This window comes from Enoplosus armatus, chromosome 5 (genome assembly GCF_043641665.1).
Source record: "Enoplosus armatus isolate fEnoArm2 chromosome 5, fEnoArm2.hap1, whole genome shotgun sequence".
Taxonomy (NCBI): Eukaryota; Metazoa; Chordata; class Actinopteri; order Centrarchiformes; family Enoplosidae; genus Enoplosus; species Enoplosus armatus.
The window spans coordinates 4,254,229-4,279,669 of record NC_092184.1 but is presented as its reverse complement, the minus strand read 5'-3'; the positions used below and the strand labels follow the sequence as shown (position 1 = coordinate 4,279,669).

Genomic DNA, 25,441 nt, shown 5'->3' with positions numbered 1-25,441 from the left:
AACGGACTGGAAGCCAACCGCAAAGTAGTAATTCAAAATGGTAACTTGATTAGTTCTTTGGACTCCGCTGCGTCGGCGAAAGAAGCAGCTCTTGTGAGTAATTTGTTGCCTTTGTCGTAAAATGACCTCAACTGCCCAAAAAAAAACCCCCATCACATTTCTGTGACTCAACTAGCACCTTTTTGATTTAGAAATACAGCCCACAAAACGTTTGCCTGTCTGTGTGTGACTTGTGTCAACATGCTGCCCAGCACCTCACAGAAGCACTTATTGCTACAACGAATCGAGACTCCAAATTCACGTGTGTAGCCACTACACGCCACTCCAGCCTTTAAAAACACACCACATCTCATATCTTTGTCCCGTCGACCGACTCTAAACACGTTCCCTCCTCCACATCGTCACATCATGTATAGGGAGCAAAGGTTTAACAACACATCTGCGACCATATTGCAAGTGAATACACTTGAAAAAAAACCAAAACAAAACAAAAACGTTACAAAAGGAATTCATGAGGAAAACCAAAAAAAGAAAGAATGGACCGACATGGCGAGTCAAGTGTGTCTCTGAGTGAAACAGTGATACAGGGCCAGCACTGTCTCTGGCATCATGCAGTGTTTTTTCTCACTGCAGTCTGTGACACACGCAGGGATGCTGCAGTGTTTCCTTACCTGCGCATTATGTGCCAATCTAGCCATCATACTATGCGTTTCAATCCGAACTGCTACCAATACTGCTGTCTGTGGATTCTTATTCAGTTAATGCCCTCGAGGAGGAAGGAAAGAGGAAGCAGAGATGCCATGACAAAGGGAGACACTCGTGTGTGTGTGTGTGTGTGTGTGTGTGTGTGTGTGCAGCCATAATAAACACTGGCTCATTGACTATTGACTGAGTCACCTCAGACAAACCCGGACCAATCAGAAAGCAAAGGTCGTCATGGTTACTGCTGTACGATACCACAGTTAGTTTCTGTGAGTTCTTGTCACTGGGAATTTCTTTTTACATTTGTCTTCTCCAAAATCTCCTCACCGTGGCTTTCCATTGGCTGGCATCTTCTTCTTCTTCTTCTTCTTCTCTAAACCAGTTAGCGACGGACGTAACAGTGAGAAATAAGAATGATGTGAGTGAAGAAAAGGTGTGTGGAGGAGTCAATTGGGGAGATACAAAGCGTCCTTCTCCCATTAGTCTATTTTCTCCGTTCAGAGATGCAGTCGAGGGAGTGGAAGAGGTGTGTGTGTGTGTGTGTGTGTGTCAGGTTTCTCACAGTGTATAGTATCAGAGAGGGTGAAACTGGGTGTCACAGTTGTGTGCAGTCATATTTGACCACGTATGATTGGCAGTAAAATGGTGTTTGTGTGTTTATGGGGAATGTAAGGGACGAGTGAGCCGCTGCGACGTCAGGGAGGACAGGGTGAAGGAATTCATCACACGTGTCACACGGCCACTCTCCCCTCCCCTCTCTTCTTCTCTTTTTAATGTAGCTCGTCCTCTCCCCCCCCGGTCTAGACGAAGGCCTCCGGCTTGCTGCCGTTGTTGATCTTGACGTAGATCTTGGGATCCTCGTCGTGCTCGTCTCTGAGGCGCTGGAGGTGGCGGCTGTGGCACATCAGGTAGCAGGGCAGGCAGAATCCCAGCATGCTCAGCACCAACAGGCCTACGTTTACCTGAAGACAACATACAGTAAAGGTCAGACCAACATAATGATGTGGGCCTTTCACTAAAAATCACTGTTCAAATGTTCAAAGGTCTAAATATTTCCCACAGTATTTGCTCCTTTACTCATTTATGCTAACGTCTATATATTTGCATCATCTTACCCATAGGGGGTCTCCCTCCAGGGGTCCCACCATGGCCATGAAGAGAGGCTGTTGGAGCAGGGCGAACAGAGCGCTGATCAGAGACTGCATGCCTGTCAGGCTGCCAAACTGAGAGGACGGGTACCTGCACAGGACAAACGACATGTCTCAGATTTTAAATTCAAACAGGTTTCATGACGAAGCAGAAGTGGTACTTGAGTTTTGAACTTATTTTTGTAGGTTGTTTTTCATGGTTTGGACCAGGGCCCGATATCTTAATGCTGGAGCATATAATGACGTGCTTCCAACTTTGTGGCAACAGTTTAGGGAAGGCCCTTTCCTGTCTTTAGAATCGACTTACTCACAAGGAACAGGCTCATTAATGACCATTGCTTTAAATGTGCCAGTGTTAGCTATCCAGCTAATTTTCAACTGCAGCCATTTGGCAAAAAAATGTTCCAAGACTTTCTCCACGACAATGCCCGAGATTACATCTCTAAATCACTGTGCCCTTATCAACCAGTCTGAGGTCATCAGGCAGGAACCTGTGGCTGTTCCCATGCCATGGGAGATTCCTCTGGATCAACCTGCCTGACGAACTCAGATTCGCAAAATCAGTATCCTTCATCCTATTCAAAATCGCTTCTGAAAATGTATTTGCATGTATGAACTGATAAAAATTTTTATGGATTATGGATTTTTTTTTGTGGTATGCTTATATGACTTTGTATGTGTATTTTCTCTTTTGGTTTTGTCATTGTAGTCAATTTTATTCATGTAGCCCACATCACAGATTTGCCTGGAGGGGCTTTACAATCTGTGCAGCACACAACATCAGTGTTGGACCTCGCCAATGCACACGCTTCTTATCTGTTGTGGAGAGCCTCCTCAGAAGAGTGGAGGCTGTAATATCAGCAGATTAACGCCCATGGTTTTGTAACGAAATGTTCAACAATCACATATGGGTGCAATGTTTATGTTTCCATATACTTGTACTACAACATACCATGTAGTGTATGGAGTAAATGGTATACTCTGTGGTATAATGGCACTATACAGTATCATTGTGTATTGTCATGCCAACGTGTCACACACTTACACAGCAGCATAGAGGCCTCCGACTGCCGAGTGGATGAAGCCTCTGACGATAGTGTGCAGGATAAAGGACAGAATCTGAAGAGGAGGAGAAAAGTGGAAAAAAAGGGATGAATTTTCCGTTAAGTACCCGGTCAGATCACACAGCTGGCCTGTCCTCGCTGAGAAATGGCTTTCATCTCTGATGAATGAGATTCTGTGAGTAAATAAACCGCAATGACTCTTTTGTCCAGCAGGTGTCACTAAAGTACTAAGAAATACCAGGAGCTGCATTGCCATGTGAGTCTCTCCTGTTTGAACATCATGTACATCTCTGGGTCTCTCTCTTTCTCTCCCTGCAGTGTGTTAGCTCTCTCTGTGAGGAGACTTCAGCAGCACATGCTGGGAAATGTGCATCCCCCGATAAAAGCTTCAAAGAAATAAAGTGGCTCTCCATCCTGTGTGTGTTCGCGTACCTGAAGTGGCAGGTTAGAGATGATGCAGGTGAATCCAAAGCCGACCAGGAGCAGGTTGGTGAAGATGAAGGCTCTGGTGGCGTTGATGATCTTCTGAATCTGTTTGTCTGGGCGACGGGGCTGACCGGGCTCCCTGATGGGACAGACGAGAATAAAATCAGAGTCCGGCTTTTCTTACTTTTTCCAGCTTCTGCTTTTTCTTCTTCTTCTGCGCTGCCTGTCTAAATGTGTGTGCGTGTTTACGTGTGCATCCTCACCTCTTGGCGTTCTTGTCATTCTCGTCCTCGCAGTCTTTGAGCCTCCAGTCCATGACGTAGCCAATCACAGGTGAGGTGACCAGACACAAAAGCTGGAGCACGCCAAAGATGGACGTGTAGACACTCACTGAGAGACAGACACAGAGTTATTGTTATCGTTGTATGCCATGTTTTGAGGTTTTGAACATGAAATGACCGGTATGAGGACTTTAGAGGGTGATGCACATAGAAACAAGCAAACACAAAGTGGACAGACAGCTGAGGAGGACAGCTGGAGAGTGTGGGTGGTTAGATCTTTGTAAGTTGAGCCTGAGGTCTCTTACCCACTTGCATCCTCTCCACTGCAACAGCAGCATGACAGGAAAAGAGAAATAGCCAGAGAGACAAACGGAAAAGGAAAGACAGAGCTGAGTTAACAACAAGCAATAAGGCGGCTTAGCTGAGCAGAAAGCAGCTGAGAGAGGATTGTTAGAGCAGAAAGAAAAGACACAAGGAGTCTTGAGAGGACGTGAACACCCACTGCAACACTGTTAAATGTCTGGGGTCAGATGTTAAAGATAAAAAGCAAGCGTCCACAGAACACCATCTGTCTTCTGTTGCACAGTTGAATCCACTATGTGCGGGCAACAACACACACCTGTGCTGAGGTCTCCGTCCGTCAGGGACTCCAAGATGGTGTTCATGGCCCCCATGTAGAAGATGAGGCGCAGCTGGGTCACACACATGGTGATGAGGCTCAGCAAGAAGATGGGACTGAAGATACTCTTCATGAAGGACTGAGCTGCAGAGGAAACGAAAGGAGGGAGGTCAGGGTTGGATCAAACCACTTTGCTAACATTAAATACCAGATATTATACGTCGGAAAACTCGGGAAAAGTAGGGTAGGTCACCCAGCCCCTTTTTGTGACCTCAGCGCCCCGAACATTACTCAAACGTCAGTGCCTGCCTGTCCCTACACACGTTTTTCTGTCTCTTTTCACTGTCTAAGCTCTTTTCACATGACGGAAAACTACACCAATATGTTTCCTTTATGGACCGTTGAGGTGGAGGGAAGAGGCTGTCATCTAAATATTCCCACTGGCCCTTGGGTGCCACGGTAACATGTCTTATCCCCTCATGAGAAGCTGAGTGGCCGGTGGGATTCAAAGAAAGGTGGGTTCTCGGAAAAGTTGATCATTAATTAAAGTTGTGAATATAAATGGAAATTGGACGCGACTGCCCATATGGTGAAGCACTGGACAAACCAATTAATTGTTGGCGCACAGATGGAGCAGATGGGTTTATTGCCCAGAACAACAGGTATCCACCCGAGGCTTAATTAAAGGAATTGTTCGGTAACAGGTCATGCCTGCAAGGCATTATAATGTTTTTTAAGCACTTTTACACACAGGTTTCTTGGTAAAGATCAGAATGAGCGCTTGATATGAGAAACAAAGTGTGCATTTTTTGCATTAACGTCCCTGTCAGTGCGTGGTGTTATACTCCTGCACTGATCAAGGCACCTGCACTTGAAAATCAGCCCAAAAACCTTTCCACCCAAGACTGAAAGGAGAGCACCTGAAGACGCTGAGATTCCTGAGGCAAAAAATACACAGCAAGTATTTTATTTTGACATAGAAATCTAAGCAATCTATTATAAAAAAAAATCCTCCATCCTTCTCTTCCCATCTTCAGTGCTGGCTCAAAAATGTGGTTTACTTACACAGCTCGTACTGTATTTGCCACACCAAATGTTTCAGTGCAGCTACATGATGTGAGTTTGTTACTGATGATAGAATCAAATAACAATATGTGTTCAAATTCAAATCAGGCCTTTCAGAACTCAGGAGACAGGAGGAAAAGAAACAATGTCTAATAAGTAAATATTCTGCAACCTTCCCAGCTGCCATCAAATTAGAGAGGAATGGGGGGTGGAGGGGGGGGGTTTGTGTGTGAGGTGAGTGTGTAATATGGGCCTCTTTAAAGCTCCTGACAGACGGAACATGTCCAGCTGTTATGAAGCCAACCATGGGCATCCTGACTGTACACACACAGTAACCAACACACACACACACGCACACACACACACACACACACACACACACACACACACACACACACACACACACTCGAACCGGCTGATGCTCGCCACAACAATGCTTCTCTGGGGCTCCCTGCCAGCGCGCCACACACCTGCTGATTGACTTTTCTAAGAACAGAGTCCGAACCAATTCCACAGTCCATTTGGTACCAAAGAGACCAAGAGGGGAGCAAGCACCCCCCCCCTTCTGGGAGTCCCTGACCCTTGTGTAGAAGAGCCGTAGGGCCCCTGAGGACGCCTGGAGGTGTAGGGGTAACAGAGGTTAGCTTGGATGTAGGGCAGAGGTAAAGGGTCATTTAAGGGGTACCACAGGGGTTCTTGTGCCTAATTGTTGTGTACAGATGTAGGTCAGGCCCTGAGAGGTGGTGCTGCTGACTGTCCGACCACACATTCAATTTACCCGGGACAGTACTCTGATTACTGGCTGTAACTACTGTGGGTCATTGAGGTCTTTGATACTGTTTCTGGGAATGTGAGAATTTGAATGTAGCTTACATGCTACAATTACACAAAAATAACACGTGGTGGGTTTTTAAGGCTGCTTAAGTTGCATTAATTGATTTTTTTGGACACTTGGGGGAAACAGAACAAGCTAAAAACACAACACTGACAAATGATCACCTCTTAAAGTTGTTGTGGCTAACATGTTAGCCTATTTAGACATTTTGCAGACTCATTAGCAATATTAGCATTTATTTGGAGTCATGTTTCTATCGTCCAGTTGTCACTCTCCTTTTAGCTCTGTTTTGGTCTCCACCAACGGCTGATAAATGTCTATTTTCACCAGCTAGCCACTAACTTTGACTATCTGCAAGACCATGAACAAAAAGAGGCTAAATTGCTTTGTGTAGAGCTGAGGGGTAACGCACAGTTAGGTGGTAATTCTCCGTGGGTGACACCTTTCACATTACACATTACACATAGTCTTTTGATCCATTGTTAAGGTAAAAAACATTGACCCGTGCAGCTTTAAAAATGAAGGGATTTCGTATTTCTCGATATATTTCTGGTGTCAAACATTTCTCAGGGGGGTGGGGTTTGCGCTGGGATCATTTTAGGCTTGTGGTTTGAAGTGATGCAAGTACTCTGATAACCTGCTTTATATGGTTTTTCCTCAAAGGTGCACAGTCCAATTGCATTTGCTTTGTGAATACAACATCCAGATTATTGTGTCTGCATCTTATACAGTGCATCAAGTACACTGCATTGGTTTTCCATCAGAGTTTGTGACTAGGGCTTGAGCTGGATCTTGATTTAATATTATCCTGTTTTTTTAGCCGAATCAGGTTGTGACGGCAAGATCTCATCGAGGTATTGTTCTTCAACATTCTGCGGATGAAATAGTAATTCTGAGCAAAGTGTAATAACAATACTAACAAGGTTATTGAAGGGGTGTTTTTTCATATATGTGAAGATTTTGGGCTTACGTATTGAATAAAAGTGGAACACAGGTGTTTGCTTTTAACACCAATTGGATTATTTTGCTGTGTATAGGATTAACAGTTATCGAAAAAAAATACCATTCTTAATAATATTGAATTATGTCAACCACATTGCCAAGCTCTAATTGTTTTACAAACATCTAAGAGAAAAGAAATGCCTCCATGACTATGAGGCGCTCACATCACTAGTCCAGGACTGTGGGATGGACTGTTGTCTGGAAAGCCTTTGTCCGTCATGGAGCTTTCAGACAAATCTGGCACACAGAGCAGGTCTCCTGCCCGGTTCATTCACAACAGACTGGCTCCTGAGATGCCTGGATGAATATTCATAAGTTGGCAAAGGAGACACAACAAATAGTGGGACGGCCTTTTCTCAAAGACTGGATCACTTGAGTGCAAGGACCACTTATGTTTATTTATCTGTGATTTTGAAAAGCCCTGTTTCACCAGATATCTCCCAAGCAACACGTATTTGATTAAACTTCAACTTGGTTTCCCTTTTTTACTTTCACTACAACATGACACCAGATTCCCAACACTACAGAGCTCCTCAGTTAGATCCTCTGTGTCAGACTCACTCTCTTCCTTGGCCTTGCACTTCACCTCCAGGTCGACGGTGGACAGGCACAGCTTGTTGGCCTCCTGCGTTGCCAGGTCTTTGGGCGGCTGGTGCTGCTGCTTTATGGAGTTGCCGACACTGAGACGGCGCCCCACGGTGGTCACCTGCCGGTAAAACTGCTTCCCTGTGATTTTGTGGTCAAAGCCCAACCAGCTGAACTTGATCTTCACCCTGAGGGCACGGTGGAAAGAGAGGAGAGGGTGAGCACAAAATACAGAGCATGGAAAACTGTCAAATGAAAGGAGATGGAGGAGGAAAACAAGAAAGAAGGAAAGAAAACAGAGAGAGAGAGAGAGGAAAAGGGAAAGGATGGTAGGAACCAAAGGATCCAGGTGATTGAGAGCAAAGCCGGCTGATCATCTGGTTTTATGTTCTTTCCTGTCTTTAGGGCTCAGTTGGCCTCCGCTGCATTACACAAGGATTTACTGTGTATGAGTGTGTGAGCATGCAAGTCTATGCAATCTTGAATATGTGTGTATGCAGTGATGCGGTGATCTCTGTGGAGAATGCAGGCTGTCTGGGCTCAGGCAGGAATCCCTTTGCAGCAGGTATAACCTGAGGTCAGCCAATTGCATTAAAACGGCTGCTTAACAATGAGAGCTGGAGGCTACAGAAATGTTGATTTGCCTTTGTGTGCGTGTGCGAGAGTGAGTGCGTCTATTTGTCTTACGTGAAGTCCATGTCCTCTGGGCCGGGGAAGGGCTCCAGAGGCCAGTTCACGAAGCAGTTGAGGAAGACGAGGCAGGCACAGGCGGCCCAAACCGTCAGGATGATGATGAAGGTGGCACCCAGGTCATAGATCACCTACAACCCAAACAGACACATCATAATAGAGAATCAATATCTCATTCTGTGGTAGCAGTGTTATTCTTAGTTAATGTTCTTTTCTTGAGCCTTTCACTTTTAGGTGGAATCCTTTTGTGATGGATGAGTTCAAATTAATGAATATTTTGGGGTAAATCAAGAATCTGGCGACGCAACTGACAGCACAAATAGAATGTTACCTTGATGCCGGGGAAAGTGACAGCCGAGGAGGCGTAGGATCCGATCATCAGGGCAATGAAAGTCGACCTCAAGTCTCCAAACATGTTGGGGAGCTATGGAGAGAGCAGAGAGAACCGATTAGGTCACTAACTTGAACATGACACACAACAAGTTCATATAAGCACACAAACTTGCGACGTCCAACGACACCAGTGTGAAACACTATTAGCCTGAGGCTTACAGGAGAAAAGTCAATTATCCACTTGCTAACACAACACGCAGCGCAGTCTGGTCTTAAATTTCCCAACGGAGTTAGAGAAAAAGGCATTCTGACGTGCATGACGTCAGCGCTTTAGCGATGGAACAAAGAGGTTTTTTTGCCTTTGAAGCCCCCCCAAAAAAGTGACACAGCCACTGCACACTGCTGCTCGCCTTAGTAAGTTACTAAAGCGAGCCTCTGAAGCTTTCGACAGAGGACACAGCACTTTCATTCTCTTACAAAGTAAAAGTTGAATTCATTAGCAGTAAAATTCAGTACAGTTCTGCTGTTACTGCCTTACTTGTTAGCTCGTGGTGGCTAATGTTGGCAAACTTTAAATAGAGATTCCTGTGTAACATTACTGAGTCCCTTTGCTGACTTTGTATTTATGCAACTGTTATGCTGTGTTTTAGCATTTGCCACTATCCTTTAACTGCAGCAAAACTCACACAGTCTCGCTTTAAACCTTTTTAACCAAGGGACCTAGTGTAACCTGTGTGTGTGACGACAGCCTGATTGCTAACAGGCAGGCTGCTGCCAGCCCTAATTGTATCTATAATTGGATTTAGTTAACTACGGCAGATCAGTTAATCAATTTTTGCAGCATGTCAGCTTGCACATTAATCACTTTGTTGACATATAAATATATATTTTTTTTTTTGCTACAATCTGCTAAAACCCACTTGTTAAAAATGTTGCATATTGCACACACTCAAGTAAATACTTCCCCCCCACTGCTGTACTTTATTGAATATTGATAGGCTTGTCACCACAAAGTACACCCTGTCCTGTCTGCAGCAGCAGCAGCAGCGTGTTTCTCGCACTGTTTTTGTTCCAGCATTCGTAGCGGAGCAGAGACAGAACCGCCAGAGAGGCTTGCACAATGACACTCGACCTCAACTCCAGACAAGAGCACACGCTGTTCTTAACTAGGCATCTTCAAACCGTAAACAGCCTTCTTCAAGAAGTCAAAAACAAAGACCCCCCAAAAAATGGCAACAGAGAGCGTGAGAGCAACATGGGGCTTAGAGATTTATCGTCCCTGTCAGGGTAATGTTTGATTTATGCCATCTGGAGAAAATGTAGTTTTAACACGGAGGAGAGGAACAGCAGTGAATGAAGGGGGTCACTAGTGAAAGAGTGGGGGCATGGAGTTAAACATTTGGGTGTAACATTATTGTGGATCATAAATAGCACAACTACACTCAGAATTTCTCCTCCAGTTCCTCTCGCATTGTCCTCATTTGTCCGTCCACCCGTCCATCCGGCTGCTGTGCTCCCCACGGGGGTGCAGCTTGTTAGGCAGCTGCTTGAACCCTCTCACCCCACACAGACGTCACTCTCCGGATTAATTGGACCAAAGGTGAGCTACAAAAACCGCTCCGCCCCTGCCATGACATCCGAAATAACAAGGAGCCTGAAGTCCTCCACCTTGTTTCTCTGCTGCAGCACTGAACTGGAAGAATCCAGTTGTGACACTTTGCAGGAGGAGACTGACTGACGAACAACACCAGGGGAAAGATGGGTGACCTTTGGCACAGTTGGTGGAGAGGAGAGGAGACACAACTGACCAGCTCAGCTTGTGTCTAGCTCAGCAGACTTGATGTGGTCATGACGCATCAAGGCCTTGATGGCGATGCAGAGTCAACAGGTTCAGATTTCCCCGCTGTTCCTCATCCTCTAGCCTGTACGGATGGGTCATTTTTAGTGTTTCGCAAGAGCTCTGTTAATAATAATAAGATGATCTTGGGAAGAATCGGGTATGCTGTGGCGTAAGGGACTGTACCAAAATAATTGGGGCGCTAAGAAAAGGTGGAGGGTATTGTTCTTTTTGCTGAAGGAAGTGAAGTCTGACTTTTTTGGTAGAGCAGAGGCAGGGTTTTTTTTCTCACCTTAAATGTATATTCAGCCTTCCTTTGCCATATAGTTCCATAAATAGTTATAACATAAAAGAAAACTTTCACTTGTGATGATTTGTAACCGTGCACTTTGCCATGTGAAGAGGACAGACGTACAAGCTGTTCCATTTAACAATTAGTAATAATTATTATTTTGACATGTAGTTTTTGTTGCAGTCAAGAGGAGGTTTCAAAGAAAAATGAATACACCCGGGGAGGGGGCCTTGCTTTTTTACAAAGTGAAACATAATTTCAAGACCCTCTCACCAACCCAGTCATTTCATCATACAGTCATAAAGTCACTAGTTCAAATTAACAAGTTTACATTGAGATTAGTTCCATCAGAAATTCAGTGCAGATAAAAAAAAAAGGAATAAGGCTGTTGCTGTGTTGATGAGTCAGTCCCTAACCTCTCTGTCATTCACCTCCTTGGTGTCTCTCCCACTAATACGCCTGGGCTTGTTTATTCACTCTGGGAACAGGTTCATTTGGAAGCAGCACTGTTGCCACTGGCGCTAATTTCTGCAAGTGCACGAGTGAGTGGGAGACAAACAACAAAATCACGTGAGCCTACGGCGCACTGCCAGTCTAGAGTGGCAACCTCAAACCATTTGTGTGTGCAGCAGCATGCCCAAACCAGAGTCAAAAAACACATGGAGTCCTTGTGATGCCGAGCGTTTATGTCACACAAAGGGAGCTTCCCTGGGTTACTAGGTCTGAGTCACAGTCAGCTGCTGAGACCACTGCTTCCCAAAAAAAACGACATGTCACAAACCGGTTTGGTGTGCTAATAATGAAAGAAGAAGTACGGATTAATGGGTTCAGCAGCATGAGGATGAAGACGGAGATAAAGAGAGTGAGTGTGCTGATGGGAGGAGCAGCTGTCAGGCTTGACGAGCAGCAGATAACAGTGTTTTTGTAGCTAGAGTCAATAACACATCAGTCAAGCAGACAGGTGAGTTTGTGACTGTTAAACACTGGGGGACAAAGAAGCTGCTGTGGCTTCAGGTGCTAACAGACACACAACAAGCAACTGACTGCACAGTAACTGTGCACAGCCACCAGATAACAGACACGATGAATGTTACTGCCATGGCATATGTCTGAAATGTTATAAATACACATTTGACCCTATGGGTGATCTTTTGGGCCTCTGAAAATCTGCCAACTACATAATAAAAATACATTTTCCGTCATCTTCTGGGTAGGAATTACGCTCTCTAATGCTCATGAATCCCATTGAAATTAGCTGAATTCTACTAATGTGTTGTTATCAGTCCAATAAGACAAAGAGTCGACAGCCATGCTCTGAGGTTGGAAAATGGACAGACCAACAGACCAACACTGCCATTCCTAAAGCCGCTAGCTTTGGTGACGGAACAGACAGACAGCAGTCCTGTGTGTATACACCTCTATAAAATAATAACACCCACCATCTACTTTGTTATTGCTTCTTCCCTGAATAGCTCTTTTGTTAGCTCTGTGGTCACAGTGTATCCATGCAGAGAGGTGGCAGGGTACGCACACAGATGGACTCAGTGTTTGGACAGCCACTAAAGGTCTAGTTTAGCTTCAGAGCAGTCGCCTGGAGATAAGAGATCAGAGTTCGGTGGCAGGGTTCGGTTAGAGGCAGGTGCATAATTGTTTTGGGGGGGGGGGGGGGGGGGGGGGGCGTTCATCAATAAGTGGATCTATGCATTTCAGGGTTTTGTTTGAAAAGTATCCAGGTAACTCAGTATTTAATACGAGCACCACTGTGTGCGGGAGGCCAAACTTGAACTGAACCGAACAAAGAAAAATACAAAAACTGTCAAAAATCTCTTTTAGCGTGGGTTATGTAGATGAATTAAACAGGTCTTTTCAGTCATTTAGAAAATGCTCTTTTTGGCAAATCTAGAGACATTTAAAAACGGCTGTTGGGCCACTGCCACAATGTCCTGGAACACTGTAACTGCTTTTTAATGTCCCTGGATTTTCCAGTGACAGAACAGCTTTTGAACGGGCTTTACAGCAAGGAGGCTAAACCCACTGAACTCACTTCACCCAACCTGCTCATCAGAAAATGTTAGCATGTTGACATGATAAACATCAGCATGTTAGCATTGTCATTGTGAGCATGTTAGCATGTTGGCATTAGCATTTAGCTCAAAGGACCACTGTAAAATGCGTTTCAAATAACCACATGAGCGGGTTGAAACCTGTTCGGCTGTGATTTGATCTTGTTTGGGTGAGAGCGCTGAATGTTATCAGTGCAGGCAAAGGAGATGAACGCTGCGTACACTATACGCCATGTGACCGACTTATGTATAACGCATATATTTGGTTGTTGATGATATCTAAGCAGCGCCTCAAGCAAGACTGATATCTTTTCCACCGTCTGTCTTGTTTTAGCCCCTGTGTATTCCTTGGGTACATGTTCTGAATACGGTGTAAATGTAATATGTAAATGTATTCAACTGGGTGTAAGATAAGTCTGAAGGAGCCTAAACTTCTGATGTTGCACTTCTTTTTGGTGAATGAAGACGAATCCGACTCCTGGCTAACCCGTTTAGATACTCGCTTGGTTAAAAGTTTCCCCTGTGACTGCAAACTTTTTGGCCATCCTGCAGCTTTTGCATGTGTTTTGTACGTCACTCTGGATAAGAGTGTGTGTGTGCTGAGTGTTTGAAAATGGAAACGGGAAAGGCAAAGTGTGAGGTGACAAAGAGGCCTAGGGTGTGAGAAAACATGCTGAGCCTGAAGGCAGGCGGCGGGGGGGGGGGAGGAAACTGGACAGCCGTTTCAGAGGACAGAAGAGAGAAACGAAAGAAGGAAGAGGGTTTGCTGCAGCAAGTGGAAACTCCAGTTGCTTGCTGCCGGACCATTGAGAACCAGCTCTGACCGGCCCTGTCCTGACGCACAGGATAGGACTCCATCCATCATAAAGAGCAGCCAAGGGGGCCTTAAGATTAGCAAACACCAGCTGACGAACACCAGACTGCATACCACCATCGACCTGACGTCATCTGTTGCTCCCTCCTATTAGGAGTCCGATATTTTTTAAGGCTGAGCTTGATATGTTGTGGACTGAAACCAGTTGACTTTCACGCCACAAAAAAAAAAAAGCAGTGTGTTTCCACCAGAAATAAGTTCTTGGAAGGGCGGGGGTGTCTCTACACGAGTGTTAAGACCCCTCTGTGTCTGGAAGGGATTTACAGTCATTCCAGCAGCACGGAAACCCCTAGTGGATCTCAAATTTCTGAGCAACTCTTGACCTTTAGCATTCATTCATCTTTATTTCCCCCCACATCTCCCTTCCCTTCATTTCATGTGGTCACATGCAGCAAACAGAGCAAACACTGTGCTTCCTGCCATCTCCAGCATGGTAATAAATAGTTCACACTGATTTTGCTCTCATCCCTTCACCGAGTAGAATCAAGTACTGTGTGTGCGCTTCAGAAATTTTCCACTGAACAAGAAATCACTCATTCTTTCTCCTCCAGCCCCCGCCTAGAAGTTTAAGCCATTAGGGGGAAATACATGTGCAGAACATGTAGATTTCTCAGCTAAACCCCCCCCCCCCCATGGCCAGTTTGTTGACTGTTTCACGCAGGAAATCAGTCAGACGATCAGTGAGCCTGTAATAGTGTTCCCAGATAGACCGGTGACACAGAAAAAAAGGGGATTGGGAACAGAAGAAATACACGTTATACAAGGCATCAGACAGAAAGTAGATTAGGGCAGCGAGCAGAGCCTCAGACTGGGGGACCAAACCCAGGAAGCAGAGGGGGCTCCAACACGTGCCGCAAACAAGAACGAAGAACAAGAGGAGGGGCTTCACGTCTGCCTGTGGGTGTGGATATATGTATATACTATATGTGTACGTAGAGGGGGTCTGTTTGGGAACATTTCATAAGAGGAGAGATTCTGTGTAACATGAAGCTGTTTACAAGCACAGAACGGGAGGAATGAAGAGCAGAGAGGGAATTAACCCCCCCCCCCTTCTCCTCAGCTTCACTCCCTGTTTTCCATCGCAGGGACACAGAGTGCTGAGTGTGCATCCACAGGAGAGAATGAGGAAGTGAGGAAGCAAAGACTGATAAAGAGAAGCGATAACAGAGAAAGGGGTGAAGGAGCCAAACAGTCCACTTTGAGCTCATTAGAGGTAGCAAGAAAGGAGCAGAGACAAAGAAAGAAAGAGGATGAAAGAAATCCCTGGTTCTGGTCCCAAATGACTAAGACCCACACACACTGGGTCACTCTGACCTGATGCCGCGTCAGAGCTTTTCCCCCCTGGAGAAATAAAGATTAAACGTCTCTTAAAATAGTTGTTTTCCTTGGTAACAGCCCATGACCCAGAGATTCAGGAAAGGGCAGGGAGAGGGAAGAGCCCGAGCAAAGCATCCGCACAATAGCACTTACTCTGCCTTGATCTCTCTCTCTCTCTCTCTCTCTCTCACACACACACACACACACACACACACACACACACACACACACACACACACACACACACACACACCAGGGGTTCACCACGTTAAGACTTTTAATACCACATAGAATGCAATTTAATACCTGTTTCACAATCACAATGGCCAAAGTATTACAGTATGACGAAAACCACCAGGGGCAATAGGCCTACAATTATGTATTATTACATTTTTTATATACATTCAGTACCTCCCAGCAGTATATAATAATAATGATATAACTAATTCAATGAATGCAACCTTGACCCGCATAAGCAGCAAAGCGGTTCAAAATGATTAATATGGAGCCATTATGAGGTGATTAGCCACGAGCTACTGTAGCTAACAGTAGTTGCAGTGATTGCTATGTAGGTGTGATGGTGCTGACTGAAACTCCGTCTGTCAGAGGACCGTGTGTGTAACGTCTCCCGACAGACTTTTTAATACCTTCTATGGCCTTCTTTTGAGGAAACTAAATTCAATGTTTTTAAAGACTTTTCAAGACCTACAGATACCCTGACGCACACACACACACACACACACACACACACCGAGGCAGCAGTACAAACAAAACATTTGCAGAGGCCTGCAGGGAGCTGAAACTCAGCCTACTGTAGGTTAGAGGCCCTCCACAGCTAAAACAACACACACACAGTGCGGACATACAGTAACATGCCGCACCCCTGCACGAGACAGATTTGACAGTTGTGTGCAGGTCCAGCCTTGCTGAGGGAGAGCAGCTGAAACTGGAGATGACAAAAACAACCAGGTTGAGACTAAAGACTGGGAGGTTGGAGGGGGTGGGTGGGGGGGGTGTGTGTGTGTGTGCAGTGGGATGAAACCAGCTGAGCAACTTCTGTGTGTATTTAGGTGTGTGTGTGTGTGTTTCAGTAAGGGTCCCAGTAGGCAGCCTGAATAGGAAACAGCAAAGCATGGGTGGAGAGACACATGCAAACACACACACATTCAGTTCCCTTGTTGCTGCTTCCTGTTTGTGTCCTCAGTGACAGCCTGTCTCTGCTCTCGCTGTGTTTTGTGATAAAGCAACAGACTGTTCAGTGACACTGTTGCAAAGGAACATCTACCGCGCGTTCACAAAGTAACGTGTATCTTCAACATTCCTCCTCTGATCTAGTGCTTATGATTTCAGAACCCCTCCGTTTTGATAAAACAGACACTAGTCAAACCCTAAAAATGTGCTCTCACCTTCAACACTGTTAAAACAATCACACATCTGCAGGCTTGCACTGTCGACAACACACACACACACACACACGATGATCCATGTGTCCTTGTGTGGATGAAATAGTAATGAGGAGAGGTCTTTTTTTGGCTCCCAGCCAGAGCAGCAGCACGGGAGTGAATAATAAATTACTAATGCAGACTTGCTCTCTTTTCACCACTCTCTCCCTATGTCTCTCTCTCTCCCTAAGTCTCTCTCTCTACCTAAGTCTCTCTCTCTCTCTCTCTCTCTCTCTCTCTCTCTCACGTGGCCTCTCCTGTGATGCAGCACTTTGTCTGACTGATGAGATCATCCTGACCACTGGCTTTCCTTATCCACTCCATCTGTCCCTCTTCTCTTGTCTACACATCACTGCTCATCCCTTCCTCCGTCTCCTCCTACGTCCATCTTTTCAAACGTTCCCTCCCTCTGATGCAGAGAAGCGTCATGTCTCTCGGCCCATCTCTCTCTCTCTGTCCACTGACCCTCTTGTTTGGTCCTCTCTCTGTCCACTGACCCTCTTGTTTTGTCCTCTCTCTGTCCACTGACCCTCTTGTTTGGTCCTCTCTCCGTCAGTGGCTGATGCTATCACTTCAGTGTGCTCTAATCCACTCTCCTGCCTCTCGTTCATCTCTCTCCTCTTCTTCCTCCCCACAGTTTTTCTTTAGAAATCTTCACATCTCTTCCTCCCAACCCACTCTTTCTCATTTCATTTCCTCTCATATCAAATCTAGATATTATGCTATTCTGGTTTGCTGATATTGACATTTTATGAGAAACTGGCTTTCTGTTATTCAGTGTTGTCTGCCTCCAGTTGAGAATGTTTCTTTAACTGTTTTACTTTTTGTCTTTTTAGTGTTGGGTCATAACAGAAAGTCGTACCAAGAAATAAATCCCTGACAAAAACATAATTCTGGGGGTATAAGTAGCATCATTTGAGAAGTGAAACTAAATAATAATTGAATCTGAAAATATAAGCATTGCAATCTTAGCAAAGCCGTCCTACTCACCGTCAGAGACGTGAAGGTCATGCACATGCCTCCAAACCCATTCATCGCCAAAGCAAAGAAGATCAGGATGGACAGATCTGCGGGAGAAAGACCAGATTAGTGACACAGACAGATGTGGTTCATGCTGGTTCATGTTCTGCTGATGCAAGGCAACTCCCACACCTCCCATTAAAGTGTCACCGCCGCATCGACACACTGTATGTGCCTGTGTGTAAATATGCTATTGCCTGTTGTGTGAGGCAGTACGACCCCGGAGTGAAAGGCATGTGTGTGAGGTGACATGAGCAGGGATACTTACTGTTGGGGTCACTGGCACCGTAGGCGATGAGGAGGCAGGAGAAGGCAAAGCAGGCACTAGGAACACAAAGCAATGGGTATGAACAAGGCCGCCAAACAGACGATAACTGTCCGATGATTATTATGTCAAGTGGAAAATGGATTTATATTTTCTTTTCAAGCCTTACCTGCCCAGAAGTCGTAGCTTCCGCGGGCCGTATTTGTCCATGACAATGCCCATGGGCAGGGTGATGGCCGACAGCAGGAAGGAGCCCACAGTGAAGGCCAGGTTCAGCATCTCGTCCTGGTCCTTGCAGATGGGCCAGCCATTCATCTCCAGGTACTCCTCAGAGTCAGAAGGCGCAGAGGTGGACATGTTGGAGAGGTTGAGGCTGGAGCTGTTTTCTGGACGGCGGGAAGAACGAGAGAGCGGAGAGGAAGAGACTGTCAGATAAGGAAACAGTGTTTTTACTGGATTTGTGCACACTGCAGCTATACTAGTGGTTCCAGATGGCAATGAAGCATAACTTTGAAAATTCAACACCTTGTAATTCTGTAACATTACAAAAAGTATCTGCAAACAACACACTTAAGTTAACCAGATGATAAATCAGGCATCAGCCTGTGGATGTCTGTTGTGCCGCACAAATCATCATCATTTTCTTTGTACAAGAAAAAGTGTTTATGGAACAAAACCAGATAAGAACCTGCTGACTTGGTCAGTCATTCGAGAGGTTTTAGTGTGACCAAAAATAAATGCCGTCTTGGTATTTCAAGGGAGCTCATTTCTAATGTCGCTCTTTGAGGCCTGAGCTTCGACATTTACCCCTCCCCTCTCTTGAGAGCTGAGCTGCTGATCGGAGAGCCAGGAGAGTCAGAAAAGGTCACGTAAACAAACCGGAGGGAAAAACAACACAATGCCGGGTAAACAGGTGCCAGAAATAGTCACAACTGAACCCCGGCACGGTGGAGGGGAACTCTATGTAACAGTTTCTCACAGACAGACGCCAGCTCAGTCCGCCTCCTGCTGAATCACTGGTAAACACAGTCCACTGAGTGCATGTGAAGTCTATTTTTGTCTATCTGCTCTATTAGATGGTTGCCTCTGGTAAAACTCCGCTGGTATCAACAGGCAGACGGACAGACAGACAGGGGCTGAAGGAGGGACGCAGCTCCTCATTCACCTTGACTTGTTTTTTTGGTCAAACTGCCAGGAAAGCAGTAGAGACAGACTCAGCAGTTGCCACATGTTTAATGTCTGGAGGAGGGAGGGCGGCATTAAGGACTTAGTCATCAGAGTGTTTTCTTCATCTCAGTCCTGGGGGCCAGTTGTCAACAGCAGCTAAAGACTCTGCTGCGTCTAATAAACAGCAGACCTGAAAATCTGCTTTCCCGCTCTGTTCTTGAACGGGTGTGTGATGTTCATTTCTGACTGTGTTGAGCCAGCTCAAGGTAAAAGGAGGGAGGAGGTATCGACGCTGGACTCTGGGCTAAGGGCAGAATTTAGAGGAACAACAGGAAGCTGTTATGTCAAATTAAATGAATCCTGGTGCAGAAAATTGGCACTGTGAGGACACAAGTAGGTGAAAGGCAACGTGGCTTAATGAACATCTGATGACTGCAGTGTTGTACATGAAGTCATTGAGGGATGTCGGGACACTTGAGCTCAAGAGCATTAAAAAACAAGCAGCAGCAGAAAGGACAAGCTGGATTTAACATGAGGGTGCAGATCTGTAATGAAAAGTCATTCACCTCTACTGTGGTGCATTTATTCAGGTATCTATAGATTGAATCAATAGAATATTAATTGTAAAAACAATCTTCCCACAAGGTCCATTTAGTAGATGTCTGTAACCGGCAAACCAGTAGTTACTGAGACATTTCACTGCATGGGAGTGAACCTCGTGGTGGCACGAGAGGAAGAGTCGGGGAATCACCAAAATCAGACTGGTTCATCCTCTGGGAACCACGAGTGTCTGAACAAAATGTTCAACCTATCAAGCAGATGTAGCTATATTACACTGGAGACGTGATAACTTTGACCTGCTGGTGGCGCCGGGGGGAAAGCAGTCAGGGTTGATCACCAAAGTCTTTGCGGCTTTCATGGCAATCCGTTCAATAGTTGTTGAGATATTCCACCGAAGTGGTGGAACAACCGACCCACATTACCAGTGACATTCTCGTGTGGTGAAAACTCAAAACCACGGGCTTCGGTATCAGCTTTTAAAAGCCCCTTGTGATCAAACCCTTCTGTCAATATGGAGAGGATGTCCTCGACCCTCTCAGGCCGGTATCTGAGGTGGAGCGGAGCATTAAGTGCTGACTGTTGGACTAACAGAAGATAGCAGCATCGGTCCCCCCAGCGGCCTCGGCTGCTGACTAATCAAATGGCCGCAGCAAACCTGAGTCAATAAGGGAAGAGCCCCAACCACACACACACACACACACACACACACACACACACACACAGGCAAATACACTCAAGGCTGACTTCTGTGAAAAGTTCTTCCTGATGAATCCCACTGTGTTCACTGTGTACCTGCCATCCGTCAGAGGGTGTTTCTCATTCTTGTCAACACCATTTTGTGTGTATGTTCCGTCAAATTCCTTTTTCATGCCACTCCTTCGTCCTTTATGACTTCCCCCTTATATACATACAGCAGATGTCAAACAGACGCACCTCCTGCAGAGTCATTTGGTTTAATGATTACTAGGATGCACTAACAGCCTGGTTTCCTTGGCTCCAAAGTTGCAGCACCGAGATCCACAACTCAACCAAACAATTTGCAGATGGAGGCTCTGCTCCTCGTGACACAAGGATACAGTCATTACTGTGTAAGGTGATGGGGTCAAGTGATGGTTGGAAGGTCGAATCTAGCAGCAACATGAAACACATGTTGAACTGAATTCACCACTTGAGCTATTCAAATCCTCCGCGTTTTCTTTTGCAACGGCGTACATTCTGTCCACAGTGACCACAAACAAGCTCCTCTGGTGACAGAGCAAACAGAGCACAGTTTATCTTTCAGAAACAACCAAGAACCTCAGTGAAAGAAGAGGCGCGCTGACAGGCCGAGTCGTGACACAAAGGGAGGTGGGAGCGCTCGAGGCTTGCAAACCTTTCTCTTTCCACTGTGTGACACACACGTACGCACACTTCTCACCACCAGAGCAACCACAAGCTAACTGTGGGAGAGCAGGATGTGCTGAACCGATGAGCAACAACAGTTGTGGGTTTCACTAACCTGAGGTAGAGGACGTTCTTTAAAGCAGAGCCACACTGTACAAAAGCTGTGAACTTCTTGGGGAGGTTTGTTCAGAGATGTGCGTACAAATCAAGCATACAAATTCAAACAGGGTGTGTGCACGATAACACAAGCTGGGGCGGTGATTTGCTTCCTCGGCCAAACACTGGACTGCTTTACAATGTGCAGAACAACTGTGGTCTGGCCAGCTCTGCCTCCGAATGCCTTCTCATGTCTGACGCAGTGTCTTGTTAGCTTTCTGACGTGAGCGCTCCAGCTGTTAACAGCTGTTAAAGGGGAACTCCACCGACTGTACACATTGAAATGTGTTTACAGGTGTTGGAGAGTCCTGCTGCATATGTGGCCATCATGGGTCCGACAGTGTAATGCTAAATGCTCTTCACTACCATCATCAAAAACATCTTTTGGAAGAGTGTTATTCATTTTGAAAATCTATAACAAAGACCATTGACGATGTTACTAGGACACTTCTTCATTTTGTCACCCATCTGTGTATTCCTGACGTGTCTGCCCTCTTGCTTTATTCTGATTTACTGCCATGCTGAATCATCAGCAACATATTAATTGGCTTCCCTTTTGTAGTGCTGTGGGGTTAGGGTTAATGGAGGACCCTGATCCAGCAACGCTTTACAAAAAGGGAGCAAACGATGCTGACTATCATAAAATACCAGCGTGCATTGTGCGTGACCTGCATCATGTCCCGTGTTGTTGTTTTCTAAACTGACGCAATACTAAGTCTTCTTTGGCAAACGCTGGAAAGTAAATGAGGGGACAATTTCAGAAGCATCCCTCATGTTTCCAGGGTAATGAAAAAAGCCAAAGCTCTGGAAAAAGAGGAACTTCATTAAAGGATTGGTTCACATTTTTTTCAAGTCTGTCCCAAAAACAACACTCATATGTACATTGAAACAGTTTTTTAGTTGCCGCACTTAGTCGCCAACACTGGCCAAGAACAGATCCCTTCCTCAGGCAGTTCTAATGTATGAGATGAGAGACAAAGCATACAGTCCCAATGCATTTCATTTCAGCCAAGGCTAGCGTGAGTTAGTCAAATCAAGTGGAAATCATTTAAAATTAAACGTTTTTCAGTATGAAATGCCCTCTTTGTGTTACTAGCCCTCCACCACAGCACAGCAGGAACATTTTGTCCCCCGTCTCTTTAGAACAGGATCACTTCTCCTGTTCTCCTGAGAGGAGGTTTGGTGGGTAATGTTTTAAGATATTTTACCATATGTATATTTTATTCTAAATATTTCTTTAATTCAAGAACCTTTCCTTCAATCTGATCTCGTCTTGAATTCAGACTGAAAAGGCTTCGCAACAACAGCAGCATGTTTGGGCTCCGCAATGTCAGAAAATTCACGACGGCATTTAAACCTAATAATGAGTGCAGACTGCTCCTTTGTACGCGAGAAGCAGGACACTGCAACATGTTTGTCTGGTCTGAGGCACCTTCTTGACCTGGTTTCAAACTCCTCAGCTCTACAAGTAAAAGCAGGTCAGTGGAGACCTTGGGACGGTGCTGGGGTCAGGTCGTTGTGGAAGGAGCTGAGTCAACGGCAAGAGATACCTAAACCTAATCCAATCAGAGAAACAACAATAGAATGTCAACGGATCATCAGCTTTCATTCAAGGTGGATTACACGAGCTGTATCCACTGGTTTGGAGGATTATCTGTGAGCAGTTATTAATACAGACCCACAGTAATGTTTTACAGTGTGGAAACATCCAGTGAACATTACTCTCAGATAGCGTCAGGTGACAGTGTGAGTGAATGCATGAGAGCGATAAAAGCATTAAAAGGCTTCATATGCGCAAATTGACCCTGCGAGGCTTTCATCACCGCTCCTTTGTGGGGATACAAAAACAGAAACACACAGAGACGGAGACACAATCTGAGGATCAAAGAGACAAAGTCAGAAAACAGCCTGTGTGATAATCACTGTGGAGAATGAGAGGGATGAATGGTCTCATTCACATTCACGATGTGCTGCAGGACAATGGAGGCAACTCAGAACCCCACTGGTGATGATGAATGTTTTGATGAACTGCCGTTTCAGCGTGTTGTTGTTAAGTTTAATCCGACCTACGTTGCCACTCTGTCAACGAACGGTTACCAAAACCTGGCTGGGAAGGACCCGAAGTCCTCATCTGATTTGATTTTCCAAGACGAATAAAAACACAGCTCCCTGTGTCGCCTTTGATCACAGAGAGCCAAGCACAGAATAAAAAAATGATGAAATAACCTAATCGGAGCCGTCTATGGGTTTGTTGTGCAGGAGCACTTCATAGCTGCTTTTGAAGCTTGTTCAGAGGCTGCCTGCCTGCCGCTGGCATATCGACTTGTTTTCCATGAGGAAATCCCAACTGTTGGATCATTAAGAATCCCTTCAGTTGCGGCTGCTTCTTTTTTTTTAGGTGAAACCTGAGCACTTCCTTTGTACGCTTGTTTGTGTTTGTCCTTAAATCTCCATAATTCCACCACACCCACTCAGCAAAAAAATACCCCCAGAGTGTTGCAATCAGTCTGTTGAAAGGTTTTGGTTTCTCGGCAGCTCAGAGATACTCAGGGCGTCGTCATGCAAGGTCGACCCGTTAACATCCATTCAAACTCTGACTAAATCCAAAAAGCCCAGAATGGGGCTGCTTTTGTAAAATACTGGAAGCCAACAGGTCTGTTAGCGCTTAAGACGAGCTATATGTAGCTTATTTGCATGATAAGTATGTTCATATCAGCAGCAGCAGTTGGAGTAAAGGTAGTGGTAATAGCATAGCAAGTCATTAATGAGACTGACAATTACAGGTTGTAAGATGATCAACCAAACTACATGGAATTTAACACGAGTTTATCTCTAAACTGAGAAAGAGGTGAGCCAGTGAGTCATTACAAGTAAATGTGCTGCATTCACAATCCTAATCATGTAGAAGAACAGAAGTATAATCAGCTAAATGTATCAAAAGTACTCGTTCTGCAGTAAAATCTCCCCTGTGACTGAAATATTATGTTTTATGACATTATTAGATTGTTAATACTGATGCAACAATGCATGAGGAGCATTTTACTGTTATATTTACATACAGTTAGGTATAGTAGTTGAATAGTTTAATTCCCCAATATTGGATAATCCCACCTCGATGGGTTTTCATTATTTAAATGAAACCAGCTGAGAAGTTTAGAGGGGAAATGTCTCTTTGGTAGAACAACTCATCTGAAATGTGACATGGGACCCCTAACAGATGTTTTGTATGGGGTCATAAGCCAAAAAAGATCTAGAACTACTGGCTCAATCTCTAACAACGCGGTGTATTTTATCAGCTTGTTTTTGTACTTAAGTAAAATACGATGACCCACATAAAGCAGACTCACCTGGTCCTTTGCACAGGTAGGAGTAGAAGCCCTCAGACTTGAGCATGATGAGCAGGGATCCCCAGCCCAGCAGCACAGCGGAGAAGAGCAAGTTCTCGATGACCGCCGTCACCGCCATCCACCAGCGGCGGGAGAAGGCTGTGGCCAGGGTGGGAGCCATCTCAACTGGGTTGGAGGTAGCACTTCACTGGCCTGAGTGGAGGTGAGGGAGGCTGCTGGAGCCTGGAAGACACCAGATTAAATATTAAACATTCAAAAAGACGATCAAATTGATGCCCTATAATACTCTGCGGCTGATGCTGCATTGCTTATTCTGCTACTCTCAGCCCTCTGCAGCCTGGCACTATTGTATTCTTGTTTACAATGTATAGCAACAGTTGACTTGTAAACAGACACTGTATACTGCTGTTAATTGTTGCTTTTATATATATATTTATATATGCTTAGACCTGCTTGTATGTATATAATAGTTAAACGTTTTCTATCTTCACTCAGCTTCTTTGTCCTGACCTGCGTCAAACTCCCAATAAAGCTGATTCCGTTTCAGAGCTGCTTGATTTCACAATAAAGTGTTTTGGAGGACTCTCTGGGCTTGAACCATACACATTTCTTTGTTCTTGCCTGATGATGATGATGGTGGTGGTCTAGAAGAAGACAAACAGAAAACAGCTGAGGCCTTTGAAGCGCACAAATCCCTCCTATAAATATTAAAAACTCCCGCCCCCATGACATATCTGATTGGCTCGTGAGTGTAACAGCTCTGCTCCTATTGGCTGCTAGTGACATAGCTCGTGCAGCAGCTACACGTGAGGTTGATGTTGCATTCAGGCCCCGTGAGGGGAGACTGGAGACGGCTCTCTATCGCCAGAAAATGTTGTTTCTGTTGAGCTTTTACATTTAGAATTCAACTTCCTGAGTTTGACGCCAGAAGCCAATTACCAAAGTCATCAAGTTCAGCTTTCTAAAT

At 45.2% G+C, this 25,441-nt stretch overlaps 1 protein-coding gene across 1 annotated transcript; it reads right to left on the bottom strand.

Moving 5' to 3' along the window:
- Window positions 1-1,502: 1,502 nt before the first annotated feature.
- LOC139285059 (large neutral amino acids transporter small subunit 4-like) lies at window positions 1,503-24,675 on the bottom strand. Its single transcript, XM_070905497.1, has 14 exons — window positions 24,475-24,675; window positions 18,030-18,246; window positions 17,864-17,919; window positions 17,566-17,642; window positions 8,749-8,841; window positions 8,415-8,548; window positions 7,710-7,915; window positions 4,241-4,393; window positions 3,604-3,730; window positions 3,525-3,567; window positions 3,347-3,466; window positions 2,896-2,969; window positions 1,818-1,941; window positions 1,503-1,664 (listed from the first exon to the last, which is right to left on the bottom strand). Exons 1-14 carry the CDS (start codon window positions 24,632-24,634, stop codon window positions 1,503-1,505), a joined length of 1,746 nt encoding a protein of 581 aa, XP_070761598.1. The 5' UTR covers window positions 24,635-24,675.
- Between the last annotated feature and the right edge of the window lie 766 nt (window positions 24,676-25,441).

Coding starts and splice junctions, on each gene's coding strand:
- LOC139285059 (XM_070905497.1), bottom strand. CDS start 24,634: ATGGCTCCCACCCTGGCCACAGCCTTCTCCCGCCGCTGGTGGATGGCG. Junction 18,247..24,474: donor CTACCTGTGCAAAGGACCAG/GTGAGTCTGCTT, acceptor CCCGCCGTCCAG/AAAACAGCTCCAGCCTCAAC. Junction 4,394..7,709: donor GGTGAAGTGCAAGGCCAAGG/AAGAGAGTGAGT, acceptor CTCCTTTCGTTT/CCTCTGCAGCTCAGTCCTTC.